General features: G+C 42.6%; 1 protein-coding gene across 1 annotated transcript in view; it reads right to left on the reverse strand.

The window, feature by feature from the left end:
* The window catches only part of LOC121628274 (NLR family CARD domain-containing protein 3-like), a 28,963-nt gene extending 3,750 nt beyond the window's left edge, over positions 1-25,213 (reverse strand). Inside the window, exons 1-7 of the mRNA XM_041967279.1 lie at positions 25,188-25,213; positions 24,186-24,287; positions 23,338-23,416; positions 22,973-23,177; positions 21,026-22,826; positions 20,768-20,926; positions 9,263-9,436 (exon numbers count right to left, since the gene is read on the reverse strand). Coding sequence (XP_041823213.1) covers positions 9,263-9,436; positions 20,768-20,926; positions 21,026-22,826; positions 22,973-23,177; positions 23,338-23,416; positions 24,186-24,287; positions 25,188-25,213 — 2,546 coding nt within the window. The remainder of the gene's footprint in view (positions 1-9,262; positions 9,437-20,767; positions 20,927-21,025; positions 22,827-22,972; positions 23,178-23,337; positions 23,417-24,185; positions 24,288-25,187) is intronic.
* Between the last annotated feature and the right edge of the window lie 1,104 nt (positions 25,214-26,317).

The following is a 26,317-nucleotide window of genomic DNA, read 5'->3' on the forward strand; positions in this document are numbered from 1 at the left end:
ATACTCTTGAATTGTGCAGTGAAATTTCAGTTAATTCCAGGAATCTGGATCATTTAATAGTTCACCTGTATCGTCCATTAGGTGGGTGATAGACCAGATTCCCTTTCCATCCGAGTTCTTAAGAACATTGATTTTCTATTCCATAGGATGCATCGGTTGTTCCAAAGGGGTGTATTGTGTGGTGTAACATGATGGTAGAACAATAACTTCCAGTAGAGGAGTTTTTTTTTTTTTTTTTTTTTTTTAACCAAGATGGCGCCGCGAACGGATGCCCTGGTGCTTAGGTGCGCATTGTTTTGTCTGTTTTTGTGCGTTAACTGTGTGTCTGGACATTCTTCTGGGTACTTTTACACCAGAGAAGAGCTTTTGAACATTAGGACAACAACACCAGTGGATCTATTTCCAGTTTTTGTCGTATCGGCGGCAGATTTAATACAGACCTTGATCCGGAGAGTGAGACGTCGAAAGAGAGGGAAGCGAGCTGGTGTGCTCGTGCGACTACGGCGACGTGGATTACGCACGCCCTTACCTGGAATTTTCCTGTCCAATGTGCGCTCACTTAGGAATAAAATAGACGAACTAGCACTGATGAGGAGCACGAACAGAGACTTTTATTTATCCTGTGTTTTGTGCTTTACGGAGACGTGGCTGTGTGAGGAGGTCCCGGACTGCGCGTTACAGCTGGAGGGATTCCATCTTCTCCGCGCGGACAGACAAGCAGCTCTCTCCGGCAAGGCAACAGGTGGAGGTGTCTGCTTCTACATCAACAGTGGCTGGTGTACGGACATGACAGTGATCGCTCAGCACTGTTCTCCCTCTCTGGAATATTTTTTCATTCACTGTAAACCGTTTTACTCTCCGCGGGAGTTTGCCTCATTCATACTGGCCGCTGTTTACATCGTGCCAGACGCGGACGTGCACGTAGCTCAGTGTGCACTTGCGGACCAGATACTGTGCATGGAGCGGACATACCCGGACTCTCTCATCATTGTTCTTGGGGACTTTAATAAAGCCAACTTGAGCCAAGAACTTCCCAAATATAAGCAGTACATTAAATGCCCGACCAGAGAGGAGAACACATTGGACCATTGTTACAGCACGATCAGCGGAGCTTATCACGCAGTGCCCCGCGCTGCACTCGGTCTTTCTGATCACGAAATGATCCACCTGATCCCCGCGTACAGGCAGAGGCTGAAACTCTCCAAACCGGTGGTGAGGACAATAAAACAGTGGACCAGCGAGGCTGTGGAGGAGCTCCGCACGTGTTTGGAGACTACAGACTGGGACTCAATGAGGGCTGCCACGGACAGTTTGGATGAGTATACGGACACTGTGACCTCATATATCCACTTCTGCGAGGACAGCATTATACCATCACGCACCAGGGTGAGTTTCAACAATGACAAACCCTGGTTTACTCCTAAACTCAAACAGCTGTGGCTAGAAAAGAGGGAGGCCTTCAGGAGTGGGAACAAAGACTGCTACAAAGAGGCTAAATACAGGTTTAGCAGGGAAGTGGACACTGTTAGATCACAGCACTCTGAGAATATGCGACAGGAAATCTCAGAGAACGACCCGGCCTCAGCGTGGAGAAGACTTAGGCAAATGACCAACTACAAGCCCAAAACCCCCCACTCCACTGACGACCTGCGAACAGCCAACCTCTTAAATGGATTCTACTGTCGCTTTGATGGACCATCAGGCAGCCCTCACACCTCCACCAGCCCCAGTCCCAACAACAACAAAGACTCTTACCCCCCCTCCTACCCCGCCTCAGAGGAGAATGCATCATCAAGGACTTCCACAACGCCCCCCTCCTTCCCCACCCCCACAACCTTTTCCATTGGGGAAGAGCAGGTGAAGAAGCAGTTCGAACGTGTGAACCCCCGGAAAGCCCCCGGCCCAGACGGTGTCTCTCCAGCCACCTTGAGACACTGTGCAAACGAGCTGGCCCCAGTGTTTACGGACATTTTCAGTGCCTCACTGGAGGCGTGTCACGTGCCGGACTGCTTCAAAAATTCCACTATAGTTCCTGTCCCCAAGAAGCCAAGGATCACTGGACTTAATGACTACAGACCTGTGGCACTGACCTCTGTGGTCATGAAGTCATTTGAGCGCCTGGTTCTGTCCCACCTCAAATCCCTCACGGCCCCCCTCCTGGATCCCCTGCAGTTCGCCTACAGAGCCAACAGGTCTGTAGACGACGCCATCAACATAGCCCTGCACTTCATCCTGCAGCATCTGGACTCACCGGGAACCTACGCCAGGATCCTGTTCGTGGACTTCAGCTCTGCCTTCAATACCATCCTCCCAGACCTCCTCCAAAACAAGCTGTCCCAGATGAACGTGCCTGATCCCATCTGCAGGTGGATCACTGACTTCCTGACGGACAGGAGGCAGCACGTGAGGCTGGGGAAGAACATCTCGGCCTCCCGGACCATCAGCACTGGCACCCCCCAAGGCTGTGTACTTTCTCCTATGCTCTTCTCCCTGTACACCAACTGCTGCACCTCGAGCCACCAGTCTGTCAAACTTATTAAGTTTGCGGACGACACCACCGTTATTGGACTCATCTCTGACGGGGATGAGTCTGCCTACAGGATGGAGGTTGAACGTCTGGTGTCCTGGTGCAGCTACAACAACCTGGAGCTGAACGCCCAGAAGACAGTGGAGATTATTGTGAACTTTAGGAAGCACACAGCCCCACTCCCCTCCATCATCCTGACTGACATCCCCATCACCACTGTGGACTCATTCCGCTTCCTGGGTACCACCATCACCCAGGACCTCAAGTGGGAGCCCACCATCACCTCTGTCATCAAGAAGGCCCAGCAGAGGATGTACTTCCTGAGGCAGTTGAAGAAATTCAACCTGCCAACAAAGACAATGGTGCAGTTCTACACAGCCATCATTGAGTCCATCCTCACTTCTTCCATCACCGTGTGGTACGCTGGAGCCACCACCAGGGACGTACAGAGGCTACAGCGTATCGTGCGCTCTGCTGAGAAGGTGATCGGCTGTACTCTCCCATCTCTCCAGAACCTGTACGCCTCCAGGACACTGGGCCGTGCGGGCCGGATCGCAGCCGACCCTTCTCATCCTGGTCATGGACTTTTTGAGCCACTCCCCTCAGGCAGAAGGCTACGGTCCATCCGGACCAGAACCTCTCGCCACAAGAAGAGTTTCTACCCCTCTGCTGTTGGACTCATGAACAAGAACTCTAGGCCATAAACGCTCTGTCTCAGTCACAGGACCTGTGCTTCATGCAAAAAGAGACAAACATACCAAAGCTACTTTACTGTCACTTTAGCATACTTTCTGGATTATGCTCTAATTCCATACCCATCCTGTATATTTTGTAATTTTGTGTTAAAGTGTAGAGACTTTATTTTGTTTTAAAATTTTTATTTTATATTTATTGCATGCTTAAACTTATAACTTATATTGTTTTTATGTCTGCACCAAGTACCGCAGCATTTTCCTAATGATGTGAACCTGTTCACTCATATGGCAATAAAAAACCTTTCTGATTCTGATTCTGATTCTGAGGAGAACTTGCTGGTGGAAATCTGATAATTTGCAGGTAGTTTGCGTATCATCATCGTCACATCGTAGTACAAAGTCAGCACCTCCCATTTTTGGAAAACTGCCCTGGGAATGCAGAACCAGAAGGAATCTCTGTGTCTAGTAAAGGAATTTAAGCATTTAAGTTTTAAAGCTCCTTTCATTACAACAAAGTCTATGTCGTGTACACCAGAGGCGTTTCTAGCTCATTGTGGGGGCTGAAGCCCCTGTAGTAAAGACTGAGTTGTGGGTGTGTAGGACTGAGCCTCTGTGACGGTGGGGGGGAAGTGACGTAGTAGAGTTGGGGTTCGTTCCGGTTTTAGCCACGAGTGAAGCAGACGAGTTCTGCTGTAGAAGTTCTCCTCTGCCTACGTGAGACGTCCTACAGAGGTTTATGTCAGCTGGTTCATTATCCTGTGTGTTAAGTCGATGAGGAAAGTGAGGATTTCCTGTTGGCTCAGTTCTATCTGATACGAGCGAAGTTAAGCTCAGACATTTACCCGTAACAGGGCGGAGTCTCTGTTAGGTGGATGTTTGGGTGTTAGTCAGCAGACACTTCCATAAGTCTGCCTAGATATCCGTGTTCTTCCACGGTGCAGGTGAGGGTTTCGTTAGGAGGAAAGGAGACACGGTGCCATGTTCATGACGGGAGAGCGTGAGCTGCACATGCTGCCGTGGACGTATACCCGCGCTGGCCACCAGGTGGCACCAACGCTCCATCTGGATTAGTCCAGCCAGCGAGACGCTCCTTAATAGTAATGCTGACATTACGTGGGGACCAGTTAGCTGCTTGGGCTTCTTCAGGCAGGAGGATGTTTATCCTCAGACCTGCTGGTTTATATGTTACTGTTTAGTGCAGGTCTGCTTGAGGGTATTGTGTGTATCATGCTTGTGTAACACAGCCTGTAATATTGAGTCCAGTTACTGACTGATGTCTGCTTGTTGTTGCAGGACTGGTATGACACTGCTGAGCTGAACTACTGTAAATAAACGGAGCTGGACCCACAGTTCAAGATAAAGATACGCCATCCGCCTCCTCCCTGTATTCTGACCCATACACCATCTTGTTTACCGTAAAGCACCTAAACCAACTGGTTTGCTCATCTATCTACATAACAACCCCTAAACTGAATCCCAGCACCCCTAACATTTCTAGTTCTTTTTAATAAACTAGAAATGTGTAAAAACCATACTGTGCTTGGTTGAAACATAATATTTTAAGAAGAAAAATATTATTCTTGTTTTCTCTAACATGGTGTGATCCCGCCTGCCTTCCCCACCTCGGGCTCTGAGCTCTCTGCACAGAGCGATGCTGCCTTCCTGAGTGTCTGCTGTAGTGGTGGAAGAACCTGGCTTAAACCAGGAGATGTGGCACAATTCTTAACTTCTACCACTCAATACCAACACATTCTTATCATCAGCAGTCCTCATGTTTGCTGCATTTAAGCTTAGGTTACTCTTTATGTTGGTAGGTAGGAGTTAGCCAACGTTTTTCTAGCTAAGAAACGTTAGCAGTGGTCAGTACCACTGTCCTCTGTTTGAACTGGAATGAGAGATGCTGCTGTTATGTATGTGCATGTGGTCATGTTAAAGCCAAGATGCTACTGACCAGCTAACTGACTGGACACCAGAAAATAATCCACAGATTTTCCAATGAAGCGACATACAAGGAATAATCTGCAGTTTCCACACAAAAATAACATACATGCAGATATGGTACCATCGGCAGGGTTGCCTCTCTTTTGTAACTGTGTTATTATTATTATTATTATTATTATTATTATTAGTAGTAGTAGTAGTAGTAATATATGTATTATTAATATTATTATTTAGTAGATTTCAAGCACATTTTTAGTGTATTTTTATTGATGTATTATATAATAAATAGACTGAAAAATTCCTTTTCTGTTAACGTATTTACATGGTGTGTGTTGTATTTCAAATTAAAGTACAAAAAACAAATCTAAGGTCCATTCTTGGTATTTCTGGTTCTCGCTATAGGTGGCTGGTTTACTCCGGAAACATCCATACTGTTTATGTGTGTGTTGAGGAGTTGCTGAATGAATCGTCTTCCTCCAGAAATTAGAGTTATAATAAGTTTCTTTTATGATTCCATCCATTCCTCTTCCGCTGTGGCTCAACATTGAAATAACCTTTAACAGATTTGATGATTTAGTCACAGAAGTGTTTTGCTTTTCTGTCACAAATGTGGGAATGAAATTGTGTTAAAATATATAAAACAGTGAAATTTCTCTAGCCTGGCTGGGCAGCTGTCTGGGTGCTCAGTCCCCCTAAACCTCTGATCCTGGTTTACACCACCGTCCTCGATGGTTTTCACTCTGCTTTCCTTAGTGGAATTTATTTTTCCAAATAAAGCTGAAATTAATGCTGTTAATATGTTGGATTATCTTTTCAGAGATTTCCAGTGAGAATGCAGGATAAATAACCTGATAAACTTTCCATCTTAGATAGGAGCACTCTTCCACATATAGTCGTGTCCCTTTGAAGCCATGAATTAAGAATAAATTTAATTTTTTCTATTTTTTTTTTTTACATGCTCTTTTTCTCTTGTTTCTTGTGTTTTTGTGATAATGATACCCACATATTTTACTCCAGTTTTAATTGTGATATTACAAACTGACTGAGCTGTTTGGTCATGTAGAGCAAATATCTCACATTTATCAGTATTTCATTTTACAGCTGGTGTCTTAGAAAACTGGTTCATAAATTCAAGTCCAGGACCAACCTGATGTTACTGTAAATTATTCTTCCACCAAGGAAGCCAGATTGTGTTTCACTGATGATCTGATTTATACCGGTCTGAAGTCTTGCTGCAAGTTTCCTGATAAGAGTTTCTACTCTGTGGTTAATAGTGTGATTGGTCTCAGGGTGTCCAGTAGTCTTTGTCCTTACCTTGTGTTGGGATTAGTGTTATAAGAACTTGTTTCATGCTTGGCAGTAATTCTTTTTTTTCCTATTTATGTGTTACAAGTAAGATTAGTATTTGTTTCCAACAGCATTAAAACTGTTTGTCTTTTGTGTTCTTCGTTTTGCTGACTGACAGTCTTGTTTTTTGTTATCTTTGTTTGGTGTTTGGTAATACGTAAAGCCCTTTTGGCTTCTCTTTCAGTTGTATTAGTTAAAGTTGTTAATTAGTTAGTTGTTAAAGTTAGAATGTGCTGGGCTAGGTTAGTTTTGTAATTGTAATTGTATGTAGAGCTTTATATCAGCATAGCTACTGAAACTGCTTCACTCTTCGTTAACTTAGATTAGTAGGCCAGTTTCCATCCTCCCGTTTGGTTATTTCTGGCTTTTGCTTTCAACTGGCTGATTTTGAGTTAGACCATAGCGGTTATTTTCTGTTTTTGCTTTGAGCAGCTTTGCTTACCCCAACACTTTTCATTTACCACCATTTGTTTGTTCTCCATTTCCACTTGTTCCAATAAGATCTGTTAGCTTACTTCATGAACATCTGTCCGCAGTTCTCTTCTTTTGTTACGCCTCTCATACCCCTGAACTGGGTCGTAACAGCATTCCTGTATTGTATGAAATATAAGGAGTCTAACGTCGTTCCAAGAGGATTTATAAAAGTCTGCTGTAAGACTGTCACAACCAGAAGATTTGTTGGATGCCAGTTTCATAACAACTGCGTCTATAAAACAATGAGTTACACTTTCCAGTTCAGTTTTACAAAAGGTACGTTTGTTATCAATGTCTCTAAACCTTGAGATAAATGTGTTAGATGGGTTTAAGTTATGTAGTTTCTTTAAGTGTAATTCTCGGATTCTGTTTGAGATACAGAATTTAAAAGGAAAGAGCCACGTTTTATGCCAGTTTATATTCCTAAAACAAGCATCCCAACAGAATTTCCCTCTCCATGTTATTTTCCCAGCATTATAGAAACATTCTGATATTTATTTGTGCATTTTTTTTAACTTAAGTTGTCAAAACCATTTATTTAAAGTGTGTTCTATTAGTAAATTATCTTTATCAGGTTTAGGAAATAAAGTTTTAACTAGTGCTGGGCAATAATAAAAATAATTGTGATTAATTGCATTGTTTCAGGCAAAATGTCTCTTTCCTTTAAAAGAAGGCCCACGGCAATGATGCTCCTTGGTTTACGCACAAGTTTCTATACCTGACAGATAAAGTGTCGTTCAAGTGTAACATAACGTCGAAAGGTTTGTAAGATGTAGAATTTGACCAAACTTTATTTACACTGCCAAGACCCACGAGACAACAAAATGGTTGTGAATGGGAGCATATGACATGTTAGGCCATGACGCAGTTTCACCATTATGGATTACTATGCTGTGAGTTTCTTCGAAGAACAATGTGGATAGACTGAAAATGACCACAAAAAGGCAAGGAAATAAAAATTGTGGCTGTTTGTGAGAATATCTTTGGGATTTGGTGTATTTGGTGATAAACATGCTATCTGATAAGGCTGCTGTGATATGCGACGGTTAGCTTTGTGCTTGTTTTGAGACTGACATGAGGTGCTTGGTGAATATCTTTTTATGCTTGGTATCATATGAAAGTGCAGCTTTTCTAGTTTCATTTCATACCCAATATGTTGTGGTGGAGTAAACGGATCACGCGTTGTGTTGCATTTTGTTTCGGGTGTTACTGGTTATGTTGGCGCTGTTGTTTGTGGCATTCGTATTTTAAAGTTGTTATTAAACAAATTCTTTGTTGACCAAATGCACTTGAAGAGTTGATTTAGTGGCATTAGGTATTCTTCTTTAAGACACATTATAAATAAAATATCCTAACGTCACTAGAGTAACTTTTTTACACACATGAACTTGTGTTTACACCTGTAGGACCCACCGGTGGGTCCGTTGGGCTTGACAGGTTAAGAACTGGGACTGTAGGACTGTACTAATTTTTAAATACTGTAATTTCCTGTGTGGGTGTTAAATGGGTGGGATTGTTGTATGTGCTGATAACTGAAAACATTGTTTTATTTTTTTATAGTGTTTTATTGAGGAATGAGACATGTGAACGTCCCATGTTGTATTTGTGATGTTTCATTGTTTTGTATTGTAGTGTGTACAGTCACTGTTGTCTGTGTTTTGTGTAAAAGCCTAACTAGGGACGGGCATTGAGAATTAACCTTGGCTAAAATGCTGTCATGTGTGACATGACTCATGAAACATACTTGTCCCTACCAAATAAATACATTTTGATTTGATAAAAAGAAAATGCAGTAAATTTTGGTTTACAAACACTACATCAGGGGTCTCCAACCTGCGACTCTGGAGCTGCAAGTGGCTCTCTGGACCTTCCACAATGCCTCTAAATACGTGGCTAAAATATTCTTGTCATTAGGTTGGAAATTATGGACTTTTTTCTTTTTATTTTACATATTTTTTCACAAATATCTACATCCCATAAAAGAAAGTCTGTCTATCCTCTTTTTATACAAGTTTTATGTTTTTCTTTATTTTAAAACCGATAAATGGAAATAAAAACGAGACTGAAGATGGGTTTAGCTTTAACTGTCATGTGACTGTTGCATGTTCTACTAGTTTAGCAGCAACCTGTGCACACATGGAGTATGAAGAAAAACGTTGTGGTGTAAGAGACCTAAATCAGAGACACACAAACATCTGACATTCATACAAACAGCTTCCACAAGTTTGTTACTCATGACTAAAAACTCTTTTAAACTTTTAGTTTGATGAATCCTGACCTGAGAGTTTCCAGTTTGCAGTCTGGACTCTTCAGTCCACCACACAGCTTCTTCAGTCCTGAGTCCTGCAGGTCGTTGTTACTCAGGTCCAGTTCTGTCAGACTGGAGGACTGGGAGCTGAGGACTGAGGACAGAGGTCCACAGCTTCTCTCTGAGAGACCACACGCACTCAGCCTGGAGAGAAAGTTACAGAGAAAATGTAAGACGTGAAAAGACTGAATCAGCACTCATGTTGAACGTAGACTCAAAGAACACCTGTAGAGAAAATCAGGTGTAACTCCACAGTGTTTTACCTGTTTCATAGTGTTAATAATAATAATAATAATAATAATAATAAAATTTTATTTGTAACGCACTTTACATTCCAAGGAATCTCAAAGTGCTACAATGGATTTTAGTAACATACAAAACACATCATAAAAATGTAATAAACAGTGTAAAGGATAAAAGAACAACTATTAAATTTCACTACAATCGTTCACATATATTAAACCAAAATAAAAGTTAAAAACTAGCAAAAAGCTTTTTTAAAAAGATAGGTTTTCAAGTTTCGTTTAAAGTCATTTAGAGACTGTGAGCCTCTCAGATGTTCTGGTAAGGCGTTCCAAACCTTGGCGCAACGGCTGAAAAGGCTCGATCACCCATGCTGCGAAGTTTAGTCCTGGGGGCACGGAGGGTGTTTGTATAGGCAGGCCAGAGGGAACGTGAAGGAGTGTGAGGGAAAAGAAGTTCCTGTAGGTAGGTAGGGGCATGTCCATGGATGCACTGGTAAGTGAGGAGAGAGACCTTGTACTCGATTCTAAATGAGACGGGAAGTCAGTGAAGAGATTTTAAGCTGGGGGTGATGTGGTCTTGCTTTCGCATCCTCATCAGGATCCTGGCCACGCTATTCTGAATGTATTGTAGTTTCTGAATGCTCTTGTCAGGGATCCCGATGAGGAGTGCATTGCAATAATCAAGCCTAGAGGAGACAAAACCATGGACAAGCTTCTCTGCATCCACCAGGGAAAGTGTTGAGCAAAGTTTTGCAATGTTCTTAAGATGAAAGAAAGAAATCTTACAGAGGTATTTGATATGCGCATTGAAAGCAAGGTGTGGATCCATTTTAATACGCAAGTGTTCTTACTGTTTGTTGACTGTTTCATTTACACGTGTTTAACTGGTAAAAGAGGTGATGGTAAAATAATCTCAGGTCAGAAGGACCAACCTGTGACCTCAGAGATGAGTTTTAGACACTGATTTATATATGTGCAGCCTCCACAGATGGTCCAGTCAGAACAGATGAGGTATACAGCACCAGTCCAACACACTTCTCCTTATGCCACGCTTTATTGTTGCTGAGTCACATTCTACGTATAAACACATGTATATCTGTAAGTCTGTGGTTTCTATCAAGAGAAATAAAATACACAGAATGATCCTACGGAAGCTGAGAGCGGTCACTCTCATGTTTTTTTAACACTGTCTGCCAAAAACAACACTGGCCGGAGAAAACCCACGCAGAGATGGAGAACATGCGTCAGACGTTTTCTGTAATCTTTACTTCTGTGCCCAGACAACCAAAACACGTCCCATTCTCCTTCAAAAAAGACATCTTCTCTTCTTGTGTCCTTTTATCCAGAAGAAGGCAAATATCCAAAGAATGACCAGCTCCACAAAACAAACTAACGAGTTCTTCTCTCCTTTATTTACAGGTTCCACTCTCTTCTGAACAGATGTTACAGTTGTGGCAAAACTACTGCTTCTAGTTTTTGAACCAATTTGAGACCATTTTCAGTTCTTTTCTCCTCATTCCAGGTTCATCTTGGATATCTCCAAAAAAGACGGTTGTTTGCTATCTTGTTTTTCCACAAACTGCACAATATACTGAAACGTGTCTCTACGGTAAAACTTCTCCTGAATATCACAAACCATGCTTCTCCACTGATCCCACAACTTATAAGGAAGCTTTCTTATAATGGTTTACATATTTGATGGAACATTCAAGTCACTCAAAGAATTTCCCATGGAATATCGACATTCTTGTAACAAATAACTACAGGCTTGTAAAGCTTTGATGTCTTCTGCCTGAACCATTGGCCAGGAAAGCACCTTATCAATGTAGGCAGAAGCTATTTTGAATGGATCACCAAAATGCTGTTGAAGTAGTGACTTTGCCTTTGAATATCCCTGAGAAACAGGCAAATGTTGACAACTTCGGACTAAATCTCTGTGTTGACCCTTCATATACTGCTCAAGGTCATACAGGCTTGATATATTTTCAAGACATGACTGTATTTTTCCAACATTACCAGCACTTTGCATAAGATCTGTAATTTCTCTTATTGCACCTTTGATCCTTTTTACCTTTGCTTGACGTTTTCCTTGGAGCCTTTTAACTTTATTTTCAAAAGCTTTAGCTATAAGTTTTGTTTGTCTCTTCCCAAGTGTTTCATTTAACTGTATTTTTCATTAAAAAAATATCCAGTGTCCACAAAAATATTTGCTAATGTCCAACTATACACAGCCTTTATTTATTTATCTATTTATTTATAACTTATGTTTCCACATATACAGTGTGTTATTTTTGTTTAATTCCCCTCTACCTCTTCTCTGGGACTATACTAAACTCAACCCTAGTCTTCTGTGCGTTCTAGCGGTGGGTATTTATGTACCTAAATACCGATAGCCTGGAACCAGACTGACCGTCTTAGAACCAGAACTACGGCAGCATTCCCAAACGCAACGCTTCAGCCGCTTGACACACGAACAAAAACACTCACAAAATCCCACATTAAACAAACCAGTACAATCACCTTATGTTAAAGTACCGCTCAGCCTAACAGGGGAAACAAAAACACCCTTTATTAAAAAACAACCATAAATGTTCTCAAACACACTGTGTGTGTGTCGTGTTATAACAACGGCTACGACAGCAAACAAACAGCAGCAAATTGTGAATAAATGGGCTTTACGAGACTTCAATGCACGTTCACGTCTACCGCTCACAACTTTAAAAGCAAACTCAAACATCCAGGGTTGTACCGATAATACCATTAAATCTGCTTCAACAAGTAGGCTAATATCTTCTGTTAACAAGATGCTTTTTGTTAACAAAATAACAGAATCATCTCCGTTGACGGATAAGTTACTAGTTGACATGTTTTCTCTTGACAAAAATTATTTTCTGTTGATAAATAATTACTTTCTATTGATAAAATATTGCAGCTCACCAACTTAAATTTGAACCCAATCACCGCGGCAGGATAAAACATGAGGATTTGTATCAAAGACGCGTCACGCTAAACCAGTGCACTTGTCACCATGTTTTATTTTTCTTTCTTTTTTTTTTTTTTGTTTTTTTTTTTAACTTGTCCTGTCCAGCATCATATCAGCAAAATGATAATCTGGTTGCTGTATCGTGCTGAACAAATTTGCTCTGCCAAGGGGAGGCCTATGGGTAAGGCTCCTCTTGATAATGTGATTCATTTATTTATTTATTTACTTTGAATCACGGAATCTATGTAATCTTGCTGGACCCGACCGGAGGGGACAGAAGAAGATGGAAAATAGCAAAAAGAACAAAAGAGAAAGAAGAAAGGAGACAAAAACCAGAGACCATGTTTTATTTTTAATAGAAACTACAACTACAAACTCATTCTAACAGCAGCTATAACTCAGTGGTTCTCATACATTTTCTACCTGCCCTCCTTTTGGAGAAATAAATATTCCATCCCTTTAACATTATATATGAATTTGAGCCTGGAGAGAAAGAGGGAGATAAAATGATGGAGAAAGTTTTACACACAGTTAGTGCATGCACCAACCTGTGTATAGCCTGCTGCAGTCACTCCTTAGCTTTTCCTGTTTCTTTAACTTTTAACCAGCTTTTTGTCTTAATTGTTACTTTCTATATTTTACTTTTCATTGAAGCTGCACCCACTCCTACAGCTTGGTTGAGATTTTTTGCCGTTCATTTAGCTGCAGGACTGTTCCTGTCATTGAGTCAAGGGACTGCAGCACTATTTCATGCTGCTCTGATTGTTTACTCCAGATGTCAGCTGATTGTCCTGCAGTCAGCTGCCTTATTGGCCAGAATAATAGAAATTCCTGCTGTCAACACAGAGGCTGCAGAGGTGGAATGAAGACGAGGAACAAGAGAGCTGGGTTGCTGTGATCCACCTCTCACCATGGAGAACCCAAAATCACAGGTCAACAAGATGGATGAGCGACATTAAAGGGAGAAAATACACTTTTTAAAAACTTAGGTAAGGCAAGGCAGTTTATTTGTATAGCACATTTCATGTACAGGACAATTCAAAGTGCTTTACATAAAACAAAGATATTACAGATATTTAGAATAGTAAAAGGCATCAACACATAATCACAATAAAATAATAAATTACATTAAAATGATTAAAAGCAAGATAAGTTAAAAAAAAGTTACCGTGCAGATTTCATGCATAGGCACATGAGAAAAGAAATGTTTTTAACCTGGATTTAAAAATGTCTACATTTGGGGAAAGTTTAATCTCCACTGGCAGTTTGTTCCATTTGTTTGCAGCATAACACCTAAATGCTGCTTCTCCATGTTTAGTCTGGACTCTGGTCTGGACTAGTTCACCAGAGTCTTTGGATCTAAGAGCTCTGCTAGGTTTATATTCTCTGAACATATCACAGATGTATTCTGGGCCTAAACCATTCTGGGATTTGTAAACAAGCAGAAGGGTTTTAAAATCTATTCTGTGACTGACTGGAAGCCAGTGTAAAGATTTCAAAACTGGTGTGATGTGTTCAGATCTCTTACCTACTAACTAGGGTTAGTAAAACTAAATTTTTAATTCTGTTGATGTTTCTGAGCTGGTAAAAAGCTTCTTACTGAAGCTTTGATGTGGCTGCTGAAAGTCAGCTCTGAGTCTATCAACACTCCCAGGTTACGAACTTGGTTGGTGATTTTAAAAGCCCGAGTCTCCAGGTGTTTGCCAATGCTGACCCTCTTCTCTTTGCTACCAAACAGAATAATCTCAGTTTTGTCTTCATTTAATGGTAGAAAATTCTCCCTCATCCAGGTGTTTATTTGCTCCAGACACTGACACAATAAGTCTATTGGACTGCAGTCATCTGGTGACAGAGACACATAAAGTTGTGTATCATCTGCATAACTTTGATAACTAATGCTATAGTTCTGTAATATTTGACCCAAAGGGAGCATATACAAGTTGAACAGAAGAGGTCCAAGGACTGACCCCTGGGGGACTCCACAAGTCATGTGGGACTCCACAAGTCATGGCCACTCACTCAGATTCATAGCTGCCGATCGTAACAAAATAACTCCGGCCTTCTAAATAGGACCTGAACCAGTTAAGGACCGCTCCAGAAAGTCCAACCCAGTTTTCCAGCCTTAGTGATGTCATTGTGAGGTGACCTTTCTGGTTCGTGCAGCCGTTTTGAAGGAGGTCATATTACAAAAATGGTTGGGAAACAAACAAAAAAAAAAGCTCCAGGTGATGAATAAAAAAGGTTTATTACAAAAAGTGACATCTCAAACACAGCTGCAGAATCCGTGAGGTCTCTAAGACAATGTCAAGATCCGAGTGATACATTGTGACAACCCCAGACTTCTGCTTCTAGTTCTGTCTTTTGTTTTGCCTCCTCCTCCTTCTCTCCGCCTCTGTCCTCCGTTTTTCAGGTGGCCAGTATGCTGCTCCGGTCTTCCCGCGGTACCTGGCGGGGGCGTGGCCCGTTTGGGCTTAAATACCAGGCCTTCTCCACCTGCGGGGGTCTCTCTTCGCGCCGGCCTGCTCACTTGCAGCACTCTGTGTCCTTTGTTTGTGCACTCATTAGTTCTTCCACTTTAGCTTTCCCACTCAACACCTCTCTACAACCAACACTTCCACGCACGACTGATGCTACAGATTGTACACATAGGTTACACTGTTAAGTTACTTTAGGCACCTTTTCTAAATAAATCTCTGTAATTGGCATCCCTCGTTGTTCCGCGTCTTGTTTGTCAAGTCTCTCACGAGCCGGGCTTGACATACATGGAGCCCAGAATTCACTGACTCTTAGCAAACGGCTGCTACATCTGCCACCAAATATAGTCAAATATTTTTTATACTCAGGTCCAGTTTTATCAGCCTGGAGGACTGGAAGCTGAGAACTGAGGACAGAGCTGAACATCCTTCATCTGAGAGGAACATTCACTCAGTCTGAAGAGAAGGAATTGAACAAAATGAATAATATTTGTATTAAACTTATGTTACATTTAATGTTTATGAACAACTAAAATACATTCCTCAAAATAACAAATCCAGAATTTGCTCTGTACAGACAGAATATCTGCTGAACTTCTAATGGGGAGCTTTGAAAAGTGGAGATACACAATCTAGTTTCATTGTTAGTTCTCTATCCACAAGTTTTATCTGACTTTCTAACATTTATAGGAGAGATTGTGCAAATATCTCCCATCAGCTACAAATATCTCACTATCCACAAACATGTTTAATCTAATTAATAACAGCGTCTACATCTTCAGTTCACCGTGAAATGAAAGTGTTAAAGGTAGAGCTGGTTTCACAGCAAAGACCTGTGTGGACTGATAATTACATGAAAGTCTGATAAACCATTTCTACATGTGAAATGTTTTTCACACATCTTTAAATCTCTTCTCAGTCTGTGGATGTTATTTGTGGCAGAGCAATATACCTGCAGAAGATCTGGGGCCTCATTTATAAACCTGAGCGTAGCAAAGCAGACTACAGGCGGCGTCCGCAGGGAAACAAGGAAATGCAGCACAAAACTTCCAGATTTACAAAGCATGCGGACGCACGTCCCACGTCTGTTTCCGTTTATAAATCACAATCAACTCTAATGTTGGTGCAGGTGAGGGAGCGCCTTGCTCCGCCCACATGGTGGCTATAAAAGGTCAGGTGAACGCCTGTAATACATTTTCATCACATCATTTCCATGATTGCTCAGGAGGGAAAAGATGGAAGAGGAGGATTTCTTTGGAATGTCAGACCGAGATCCTGATGGACCACGTTGGAAAACTAGAACAGGTTTTATCTGGTGGGGGCGACTTGGTCATCACCAGGGTCAGAAAGGTGGAGGAGGGCAGCAGGTGGAGATGCTGTCAACGCCGTGTCAGAGGGAAGACATGCCAGAGAGGAGGATGGTGTGGCTGGATGTCACAGCTGGCAGGGCATCCGTCTGCCATGAGGGAGACCAAAGTTCGAATCGGACAGGGGTGAATATTAACTCCACCCTAACGCTACAGCCCACAGTAAGTCGCTTTGGTGAGAAGCGTCTGCTAAATTACAGTAATGATGTTGGTAGTTTAGTCTTTAACGTATAAAATAAATATGTGCTGAGAGGGCATATGTGAGTTATGATGAGTGGGAGTGTGCAAGGAAATAGGTGTGTGCATGTGTTTCTGTGTGTGGTTGGGGCGGGGTTAAGTGCACTTGTGGGGGGGGGGCTTGGGCGGGCCTGGGGGTGGTGTGCTGTGGGTCTGCCGCTGTCCCCATCCTCTCATTCCCCGTTAGGAGTGTGGGAGGGTGGGAACTTTCTGGGGTGGGTGGCTGCTTACTGGCTGCGGTCCCTGAATGGCCCGGTCGTGGGGGGCGGCCTCTCCTGGCCTGTCTTGCCCTGGGGGGCCTCCTGGGGAGCAGGGGTGCCTAATGCCACTAAAGGCTCATCATCCAGAGGGAAGTTTGCTTCCCTCTGGACGTACATCCCCGGACCCCTCTTACTTCCCGCTCTCTCTGTCTCACACACACACACGTACGGAGTTGGGAGGCGTGGAGCCATGCAGGGTGGAACGGAGGAGACCATTCAGTGGTCTCCTTGGATGCTCCTTGGGGCGGCGTGGCTCCGCAAGGTAGAGCGGTCGTCCTGTAACCCGAGGGTTGCCGGTTCGATCCTCGGCCAAGTCGTGTTCATGTCGAGGTGTCCTTGGGCAAGACACCGAACTCCTAGTTGCTCCTGATGGGTCGTGGTCGAGCGCCTTGCATGGCAGCTTCCGCCATCAGTGTGTGAATGGGTGAATGTGCTGTATACTGTAAAGCGCTTTGGGTACCCTGGTACAGAAAAGCGCTATCTAAATACGGACCATTTACCATTTACCATTTACCCAGTGGCTGCTCGCCTCTCAGTTTTAATTGCACCTAGACACCAAAACACAAGAAATACAACACACAAACAACACCTGGGGGGCATGGCATGCAGTGCATGGCGGGCGGGGCCACTTAGGTGGCCCGGCTCCCGGCTCATTGCAGTCACTGCCCCTCAATTTTAATTGCACACAACACACACTATATAAACAGTCAGGAGTGGGGAGGGAGAGGGTAATGGGGACCTCTCACACCCCTGCTCCCCCTGTGTGTGGCTGGGGGGCGGGCGGTGGGGGTGGTTGCCCCGGGGCCGGGTACCGGGGTAGCTGCGCTGGTGGGCTGCTGGCCCTATGGGGGTTGGGGCTCGCTGTCCGCTGGTCCGCCTGGGGCCTGGGGTCTCCCCCACGGGGCATGGTGGGAGGGTTGTGTGTGGCGTGATTGTGTGGTGGTGAGTGATTGTGGGTGCGGCACGGGGGAGGGTGTAGCAGCAGATCGGCGCAATTGACTGCACTCATATTGCTATAAGGGCCCCATATGTCGATGAATTCATGTATGTCAATAGGAAGCATGTGCATACTATCAATGTTCAAGTCATATGTCAATCCAACATGATGTTGACAAATGTAGTTGCACGATGGCCTGGCTCTACACATGACTCTTACATCCTAGCGCAAAGCAGTGTAGGGAAGAGACTGCAGGCAGGCGCTGTACGTGATGGCTGGCTTCTTGGTAAGACAATAACTTTATATTGACAACCAGCTTAGCCAGATGCAGACCACTGATGCACTGTTTCATTGAAATGCAGGGGACAGTGGCTACCCCCTCCGGCGCTGGCTCCTGACCCCCTTCCCAAACCCCCAGAGCGCAGAGGAGACCCTGTTCAATACCGCTCACTCCCGTGCGCGCTCAACTGTAGAGCGCGCCATCGGCCTTTTAAAATGCCGGTGGCGGTGTCTGGATGCGTCAGGGGGTAGATTATTGTACCATCCCCAAAAGGTGCGCAGGATCGTGAGGGCGTGTGGCGTGCTGCACAACCTGGCACTGAGGCACGGCATCCAACTACCTCCTGGCCTCCCCCCTCCTCGGAATGCCGACCCTCACCCACAGCCCCCTCCCAGACACAGGGAGTTCCAACACGGGGCACGGCTCCGTGAGGAGGTCATGCAGCGATTAAGCAGACAATAAGGTTCACTTTTTCACAAGCTCTTTTAATGTGTTTGAAATGTCGAACATAATGTCACACAAATTATGCAGTGTTGTTCTGATTTCCTTCAGTTCATTGATGGTTTCTTTTTGATCTCGCCATGGTCCGCTCTGTCCCGCTCACAGAGTTAACTGAGGTAACTATGTGTTGCCACTCACGACACTTACTCTTATTTGTCACGCCACTACTGTGGCTACCAAACAAAATAATTTTTCGACTCTCCACCTCACTCACTAATGCATCGATTTCTGCCTCTGTGAAGTTGCGTTTTTTGGTTCGCTTCCCTGCGGTTGCCGTTGTTCATGGATCACAACATGGATCAGCTGGCTCATTTTAATACACGCTGAGGTACTTTGCATTGACCATTTATGGTGGAAAGTGGGTGTGTAGTGGGCGGAACATGAGCCAAATTCACCTGCGCAAACTTCAAGGACGAGTGTGATTTATAAAGGGGAAATTGCTTGCACCTGTGCGTACGCACGGTTTTATAAATCAGAATATTTTATGGCGTACGCCAACTTCCGGTTTTGGGCGTAAGTACACTTTTAGTAAGAATCCTACGCACAGTTTTATAAATGAGACCCCTGGTCTTGTCTAGTCCGTCTAGTCTAGGGACGGCGGTACCAAAATCTTCCCCGTCAGTACGATACCATTAGTTTATGGAACTTTTCATCAATACTGATACCGATGTTGATGCTTCTTGGCCCTTAAAGGAGAATCATGATTACAGTGTGTATTATTATCTTTATTACAACGGCAGCATGAAACATAAATAAAACTCACAAATATAAATACCTGAGAGGCTTTTAAAGCGATAATAAATTATAATGATTTACATTTAAAAATATAAAATCTTTTTAAAATAATAATAAAATAGTTAAACTACAGATTAATAAGGTTATTCTAATTAAATGGAAAGTTAATAAACTATAAGTAATAGTAATATGTTAAATATAATAAAATATATTGTGTAATAACCTGCATTAAACCAGTAAAATATCTAAACCTCATCATCACTTACAGAAGCAGCATCATCATGACATCCTGACATCTGAAGCCACGATCAGCTGCCATGATCATGTGACACAGAAGGAATAACTGTTGCTGGACTTCACACACAATTTTAGTGTCTAAAACTCTCAGAAGTGAAAACAAATGTCTTTTTTGTCTCAGCAGAGCGGTATCTCCATATTCACACAGTATCAGATCTGATATCTGACTGGCTGAAATCAAAGTATGGACTCCAGAGTATGGATACACCATCCCTGGTCTGGTCTAAGTGTCCAGTCTGCTCCAGAACCTCCTTACAGAGTGAAGAACCTGGAAGTGTGTGAGCAGCAGCCATGGTAAGAGCTGTCTGAAACCATCAGATGCTAATGAAAGCTGCTCCAATGCTTTCTTTATGACCTCTTTGAGGAACAGTGTAGCTTCCTTTATGAAAGGAGATAATTCCATAACACACTTCATTCTGGCTGCAGCCTTGGAAGCAATGCTGGTGTTTATCCAGTTGTACTAACTGGTAAATGTGTGGACATATATGAGGACAGTGGGGTGTGTGTGAGCAGCTGTGACAACATGTTTTACTTTTCCTTCCCTTTAATCACCAAGCTTGATTATAAAGTCATATTTTATATCTGAACACGTCCACATGACATATAGTTTCCATGTCAGTGTGGTCAGACTGCATTAGATGAAATATCTGAATCCCTTTCTGTAGAATATTTATTGAACATCTGTAGTTTCAGAGCTGCAGAATAAAACCACAGGTGAGGCTCATTGTGGTCGGATTCTCAATGCAACGCTGTCATCTTTTCTTGGATCCTCTGAATTTATCCCACCACCTTTCCTAAACTCCATGATGTTTTCCATCAGGGTAAAGGAGTTTAGGCAGGAAGAAGCATTGGGGGTGATTCTGTTTACTATGTGACTGAACCACTGGATGGAAACAACGTGATGAACAAGCAGGACGAGCAACGTTTCAACCAAAGCTGAGACACAAAGTAGAGCTTCTTTATTTAACCAGAGGCTCATTTATACCTTTAAGTCCTAAATAAAACACATGTTCCTTCATTTTAAAAGATGCGTTACTCTGGACATATTTCATTCACAATATTTCAAAGTAGTTTAGAAAACATTGCAGATTATTCCATCACAGAGATGTTTGAAGCTGAAACAGAGGAAAAACATGTGAGAGCAGCAGAGAAACCTGACCTGAGAGTTTCCAGTTTCCAGTTTTCCAGTCCATCACACAGCTCCTTCAGTCCTGAGTCCTGGATTCTCAGGTCCAGGTCCTTCAGTCTGGAGGACGGAGAGCTGAGAACTGAGGACAGAGCTGAACATCCTTCATCTGAGAGGGAACAGCTGCTCAGTCTGAAGAGGAAATAATAAGACAAGTAATAATCTGTCCCATGATGTACCCTTATACCAGCAGCAGTATATTTCTCCACATCCTGCTATATATGTACTTACAGAGCTTTGCTGGAGGCTTTGACCACTGGCAGCAGCCTCAGAAGAACCTCCTCTGAAGGAGAATATTTCTGCAGGTCAAACACCTCCAGATCTTCTTCTGATGACAGTAAGATGAAGACCAGAGCTGACCACTGAGCAGGAGACAGTTCATCTGTGGAGAGACGTCCTGATCTCAGGAACTGATGGATCTCCTCCTCTAGAGAACGATCATTCAGTTCATTCAGACAGTGGAACAGATTGATGTTTCTCTCTGCAGACACATTCTCACTGATCTTCTTCTTGATGTACTGGACTGTTTCCTGATTGGTCTGTGAGCTACTTCCTGTCTGTGTCATCAGACCTCGTAGGAGACTGTGATTGGTCTGCAGTGAAAGACCCAGGAGGAAGCGGAGGAACAAGTCCAGGTGTCCATTTGGACTCTGTAAGGCCTCGTCCACAGCTCTCTGATGGAGATGTATTGAATCTGGTTTCTTTAACTTTGTGGGCATCTTAGAAGGTTTTTTTTGTTTTTCAAACAGGTTGAGTCCAGACTTGATGAAGGTCAGACGGACATGAAGAGCAGCCAGAAACTCCTGAACACTCAGATGGACGAAGCTGAACACCTTCTCCTGGTACAGTCCTCTCTCCTCTTTAAAGATCTGTGTGAACACTCCTGAGTAAACTGAGGCTGCTGTGATATCGATGCCACACTCTGTCAGGTCTGATTCATAGAAGATCAGGTTTCCTTTCTGCAGCTGATCAAAAGCCAGTTTTCCCAGAGACTCAATCATCTTCCTGCTCTCTGGACTCCAGTGTGGATCTGTCTCAGCTCCTCCATCATATTTGACCTTCTTGACTTTGGTCTGGACCACCAGGAAGTGGATGTACATCTCAGTCAGGGTCTTGGGCAGCTCTCCTCCCTCTCTGGTTTCCAGCACATCCTCCAGAACTGTAGCAGTGATCCAGCAGAAGACTGGGATGTGGCACATGATGTGGAGGCTTCGTGATGTCTTCATGTGGGAGATGATCCTGCTGGCCTGCTCCTCATCTCTGAACCTCTTCCTGAAGTACTCCTTCTTCTGTGGGTCAGTGAACCCTCTGACCTCTGTCACCATGCCAACACAGTCAGGAGGGATCTGATTGGCTGCTGCAGGTCGTGTGGTTATCCAGAGGCGAGCAGAGGGAAGCAGTTTCCCCCTGATGAGGTTAGTCAGCAGCACATCCACTGAGGTGGACTCTGTAACATCAGTCAGGGTCTCATTGTTGTGGAAGTCCAGAGGAAGTCGACTCTCATCCAGACCGTCCAAGATGAAGACAACCTGGAACTCTTCAAAGCTGCAGATTCCTGCTTCTTTGGTTTCAGTAAAGAAGTGATGAACAAGTTCCACCAAGCTGAACTTTTTCTCTTTCAGCACATTCAGCTCTCTGAAAGTCAGTGGAAATGTCAACTGGATGTCCTGGTGGGCTTTGTCTTCAGCCCAGTCCAGAGTGAACTTCTGTGTTAAGACAGTTTTCCCAATGCCAGCCACTCCCTTTGTCATCACTGTTCTGATTGGTTCATCTCTTCCAGGTGGGAGTTTAAAGATGTCTTCTTGTCTGATGCTTGTTTCTGGTCTGTGTGGTTTCCTGGATGCTGTTTCAATCTGTCTGACCTCATGTTCATCATTGACCTCTGCAGTCCCTCCCTCTGTGATGTAGAGCTCTGTGTAGATCTGGTTCAGAAGGGTTGGGTTTCCTGCTTTAGCAATCCCCTCAAACACACACTGGAACTTCTTCTTCAGACCACATTTTAGTTTACGTTGCCAAGCTGGAGAAAAATATTCTGAAAGAAAAGAAGAAATAAGAAGAGTCAGTAAAGATTTGAAGCCTCTGAGGAATGAGGATGTGAATATGTGATGTTCGTGTGTTGAGACATCAGTAAATGTGTCGTTTATCCAGCAGCTTCAATCTTTAGAGAAATCCTCTTACTGCTCTGCAGACGCTCAGCCAGCTCCTCCTGCTTCATCCTCCTCAGGAAGTCCACTGTGATCTTCACTAACGCCTCTCTGCTGCTCTTCCTCTGCTCCTCATCCTCACCCTCCAACACTGAGCATTCTGGGTAATCTGGACTCAGAAACGTCTGGATCTTCTTTAGCTCCTTCTTCATGAAAGTGATCATGTTGTCCTCCAGCAGCTGGAAGAGAAACGATATGAAGGACACAATCAGACTGAAATCATGGAGCCAAACATCAGATCCATGTTGGACACACTGACAATCCACTGGTCTACAAAGGTCAGCATGGAGATGATGTGGACAGAAGAGATGGAGAAGTAGTTGTTGTACATGTACAGACCATAAATATGGAGTCCAGCTGTGTTTGATGCTGCTGGGCAGACTGACCACTGGGAAGCTCTGAGCTCTGCTGGTCCACTCTGTGGAGGAATCAGGAAGAATCACATCACATTCTGTCACATGGAGAAGCTGCTTCCAGCTTTTAGGAAGCTCTCACCAACACCTTCATGAAGCTCTGTGCTGAGGTGCCCTGGAGCAAGGCAGCCACAGCCAGTGTGTGCTTGGATGAGACTGGTTAGACTGGGCAGCTCCCAGTATAATGTGTTTGATGTTGGAGTTTTCCACTAAGAAAAAGTTTGGTGTGTTTGTGAGGAGCCAAACTGACTGCAGGTCACTTAGTAACTGAGGTTCAGAGAATCTCCTGAACTTCTGGAAAACGTCCAGAATCTGTTTCCTTTTTCCAGAGGAGGAAAAACTCTCGTCTGCTTCGACGTTCCACAGATGAGAAAGTTGAATTATGGAGATTCTATGTTTCCTGCACTGAGACAGAATCCTCCTGATTATTCTCAGCTCACAAGAAATATTTAATAAAACTCACATGTTTATTATTAGAGCTTCATCTGGATATTTCACCTTAAATACTGAAGATATCCTTTATTATTATTATTATTATTATTATTATTGTTATTATTATTATTATTATTATTATTATTGTTATTATTATTATTATTATTATTTATTATTATAGTTTTATTATTATTATTATTATTATTATTATTATTATTGTTATTATTGTTATTATTATTATTATTATTATTATTATTGTTATTATTATTATTATTATTATTATTGAGTTGAAACACAAGATGGAATAAAACTAAACTGATGCAACAATTTCACACATCTCACCTCTGTGGCTCTGATTTAAAATGAAGAGGAAGTTCCTTCGACCGGTCGCTCTTGAAGGACAAACAGCTGGGTCCAGGTTCAGGTCCAGGTCTAGGTCCAGGTCCAGGTCCAGGTCCAGGTTCAGGCTGGTTCCTGTGAATCCAGATGTTTGGTGATGTGAGTTGTGATCTCTGACATGGAGAAGAGTCATGGACAGTTAGAGATGGACATCTCACCTCTGAGTGGTTTTAGAGGGAGGGACTCCCTCCTCTCTGCCCTGATCCATGATGCTGGATTCACATCAGCTCACACACACTTTCTACCTTCACCTGCAGAGGAAACACACATCATTCATCTGAACATCAACTGAAATCCTCCTTTCCATCATCTGCTGTACAAAGAGCAGCTGCTGTGTACTTTCAGATAGAATTTATTATTATTATTGTTATATTGGTAGTTAGAATCAGTTCTTGAACTTTTTCAGCTGTGAGAAAATTTACCTCTACAGATATTTGCAAGTTGTGTTTGTCTGTGAGTGTGTGTTCTTTAAGTTACCGTAGTATTTGTGGCTCATTGTCTAGCTTAATTTATTAGTATAGACTGATAAGGTTTGTCGTAAATTTACATCCACAGGCATCAAGGCGTTAATTTGTCATGATTTTAGTGCAGTTTTTAGTTCACACCAACTGGTTTTTACAGGTTTTAATTCAATCTAACATTATTTTAAAAGTACTAATGAAACTAAATGAATATTCTCATGTTTCTATCAGATGGACCAGTTGGTTTTCTGATACTGATGCAGGTCTAATTAGTTTTTTCAATATTTAATTATAATGTTTTTCCATAAAGCTGCTACTGGTGTTTGTTCAAAACTGGCATCTTAATTCTTTATGCAGATGCATTAATCATGATATTAATGAAAAGAAAAAAAACTGAAAAAAAGAATCTTTCATCATTTTATTACAGCTTAAAGTTCAAACTAGAAGTTTAGTAGATAACAGTCCCAACGTAATTTATTCTAACAGAACATGAGGGTTACGTGTCGGCATGAAGGTTTTTTCTTTAGTAGAGGAGAAAACATTTTATGGCATCTATATCTAATCTGCTTCATAAAAGCCAGATAATGAATGATTAAACCGGGATTCATCCTCTTATAAACAAGTCAAAGTTCACTGATAGACAGGAGCCACGTATCCATGGCAACCACCAGCTGCTCGGCCTGTTAGCTTCTCCTGGTGCTGGGACTGGTTGCAGCCACTTCAGCTGATTACACATGAATTTAGATTAAAACTACATCCAAACTGCTTCATTATTCACCAGAATATTGTTCATCTTTCAGACATTTTACTGTTTTCTACAATGTGTGGATCATTTCTAGAGATGAAGGTGATGTTTTCCACCTTATTTAGCTGGAAATGCTTTAGATATTTAGTTTACTGTCATGTGTGAACTAGTGTAAAATATTCAGCTTTTTCTAGCTGAAAAAATGAGCTAAAGATGAATTTATTTCTACTGATCCACAGATAAATGGACGTGTTCTGGCAGCTCTAAGTAAAGTAGATGTAAACATAGTGGAGGTGGAGGCCTTGCTGGCTGCTTGTGAGATGAAGGAGATTTTTAAGAAGACATGAAACAGAAAAGACGGATGTTTCTGAAATAACATGAAGGTGAACGATGATGAAGGAAATGATGTTGCAACATGAAGCTTGTAAAACTTCTCTGACTCCTGTTACTGGAAACATAAAGAGAGGCTCAAAGTTCAAGTTGTTCTGCAGCAACATTTCTGCCTCATTATCTACTAAAGCAGTTTGATCCAAGGATCCGTGTTTCACTGGAAGCAGCAGGAAGCTGATTCTATTCTATTCTTTTCTATTCTACAGTCATTAAACATATGCTTTTCTCCATAGTGAATTACATCTGAGAGTAAGAACAACACAATAAAGAATTCTAACAAGATGGGACGTCATCATTAATTATTGGACACAGGTGCTGACATGTAGTGCTAGAGGCAATGCATTCTTTTTTCTTTTATTGTCCCCATCTCTACAATAGTCCTTTGTTTAATTACATGATCACAATTTCATCACAGAATATCTGGTGCAGACCACACTTTGATTCCAGGATCAATAATCAATAATCTGATCATCATGTAG

The sequence above is a fragment of the Melanotaenia boesemani genome, chromosome 2 (genome assembly GCF_017639745.1).
Source record: "Melanotaenia boesemani isolate fMelBoe1 chromosome 2, fMelBoe1.pri, whole genome shotgun sequence".
Lineage (NCBI taxonomy): Eukaryota > Metazoa > Chordata > Actinopteri > Atheriniformes > Melanotaeniidae > Melanotaenia > Melanotaenia boesemani.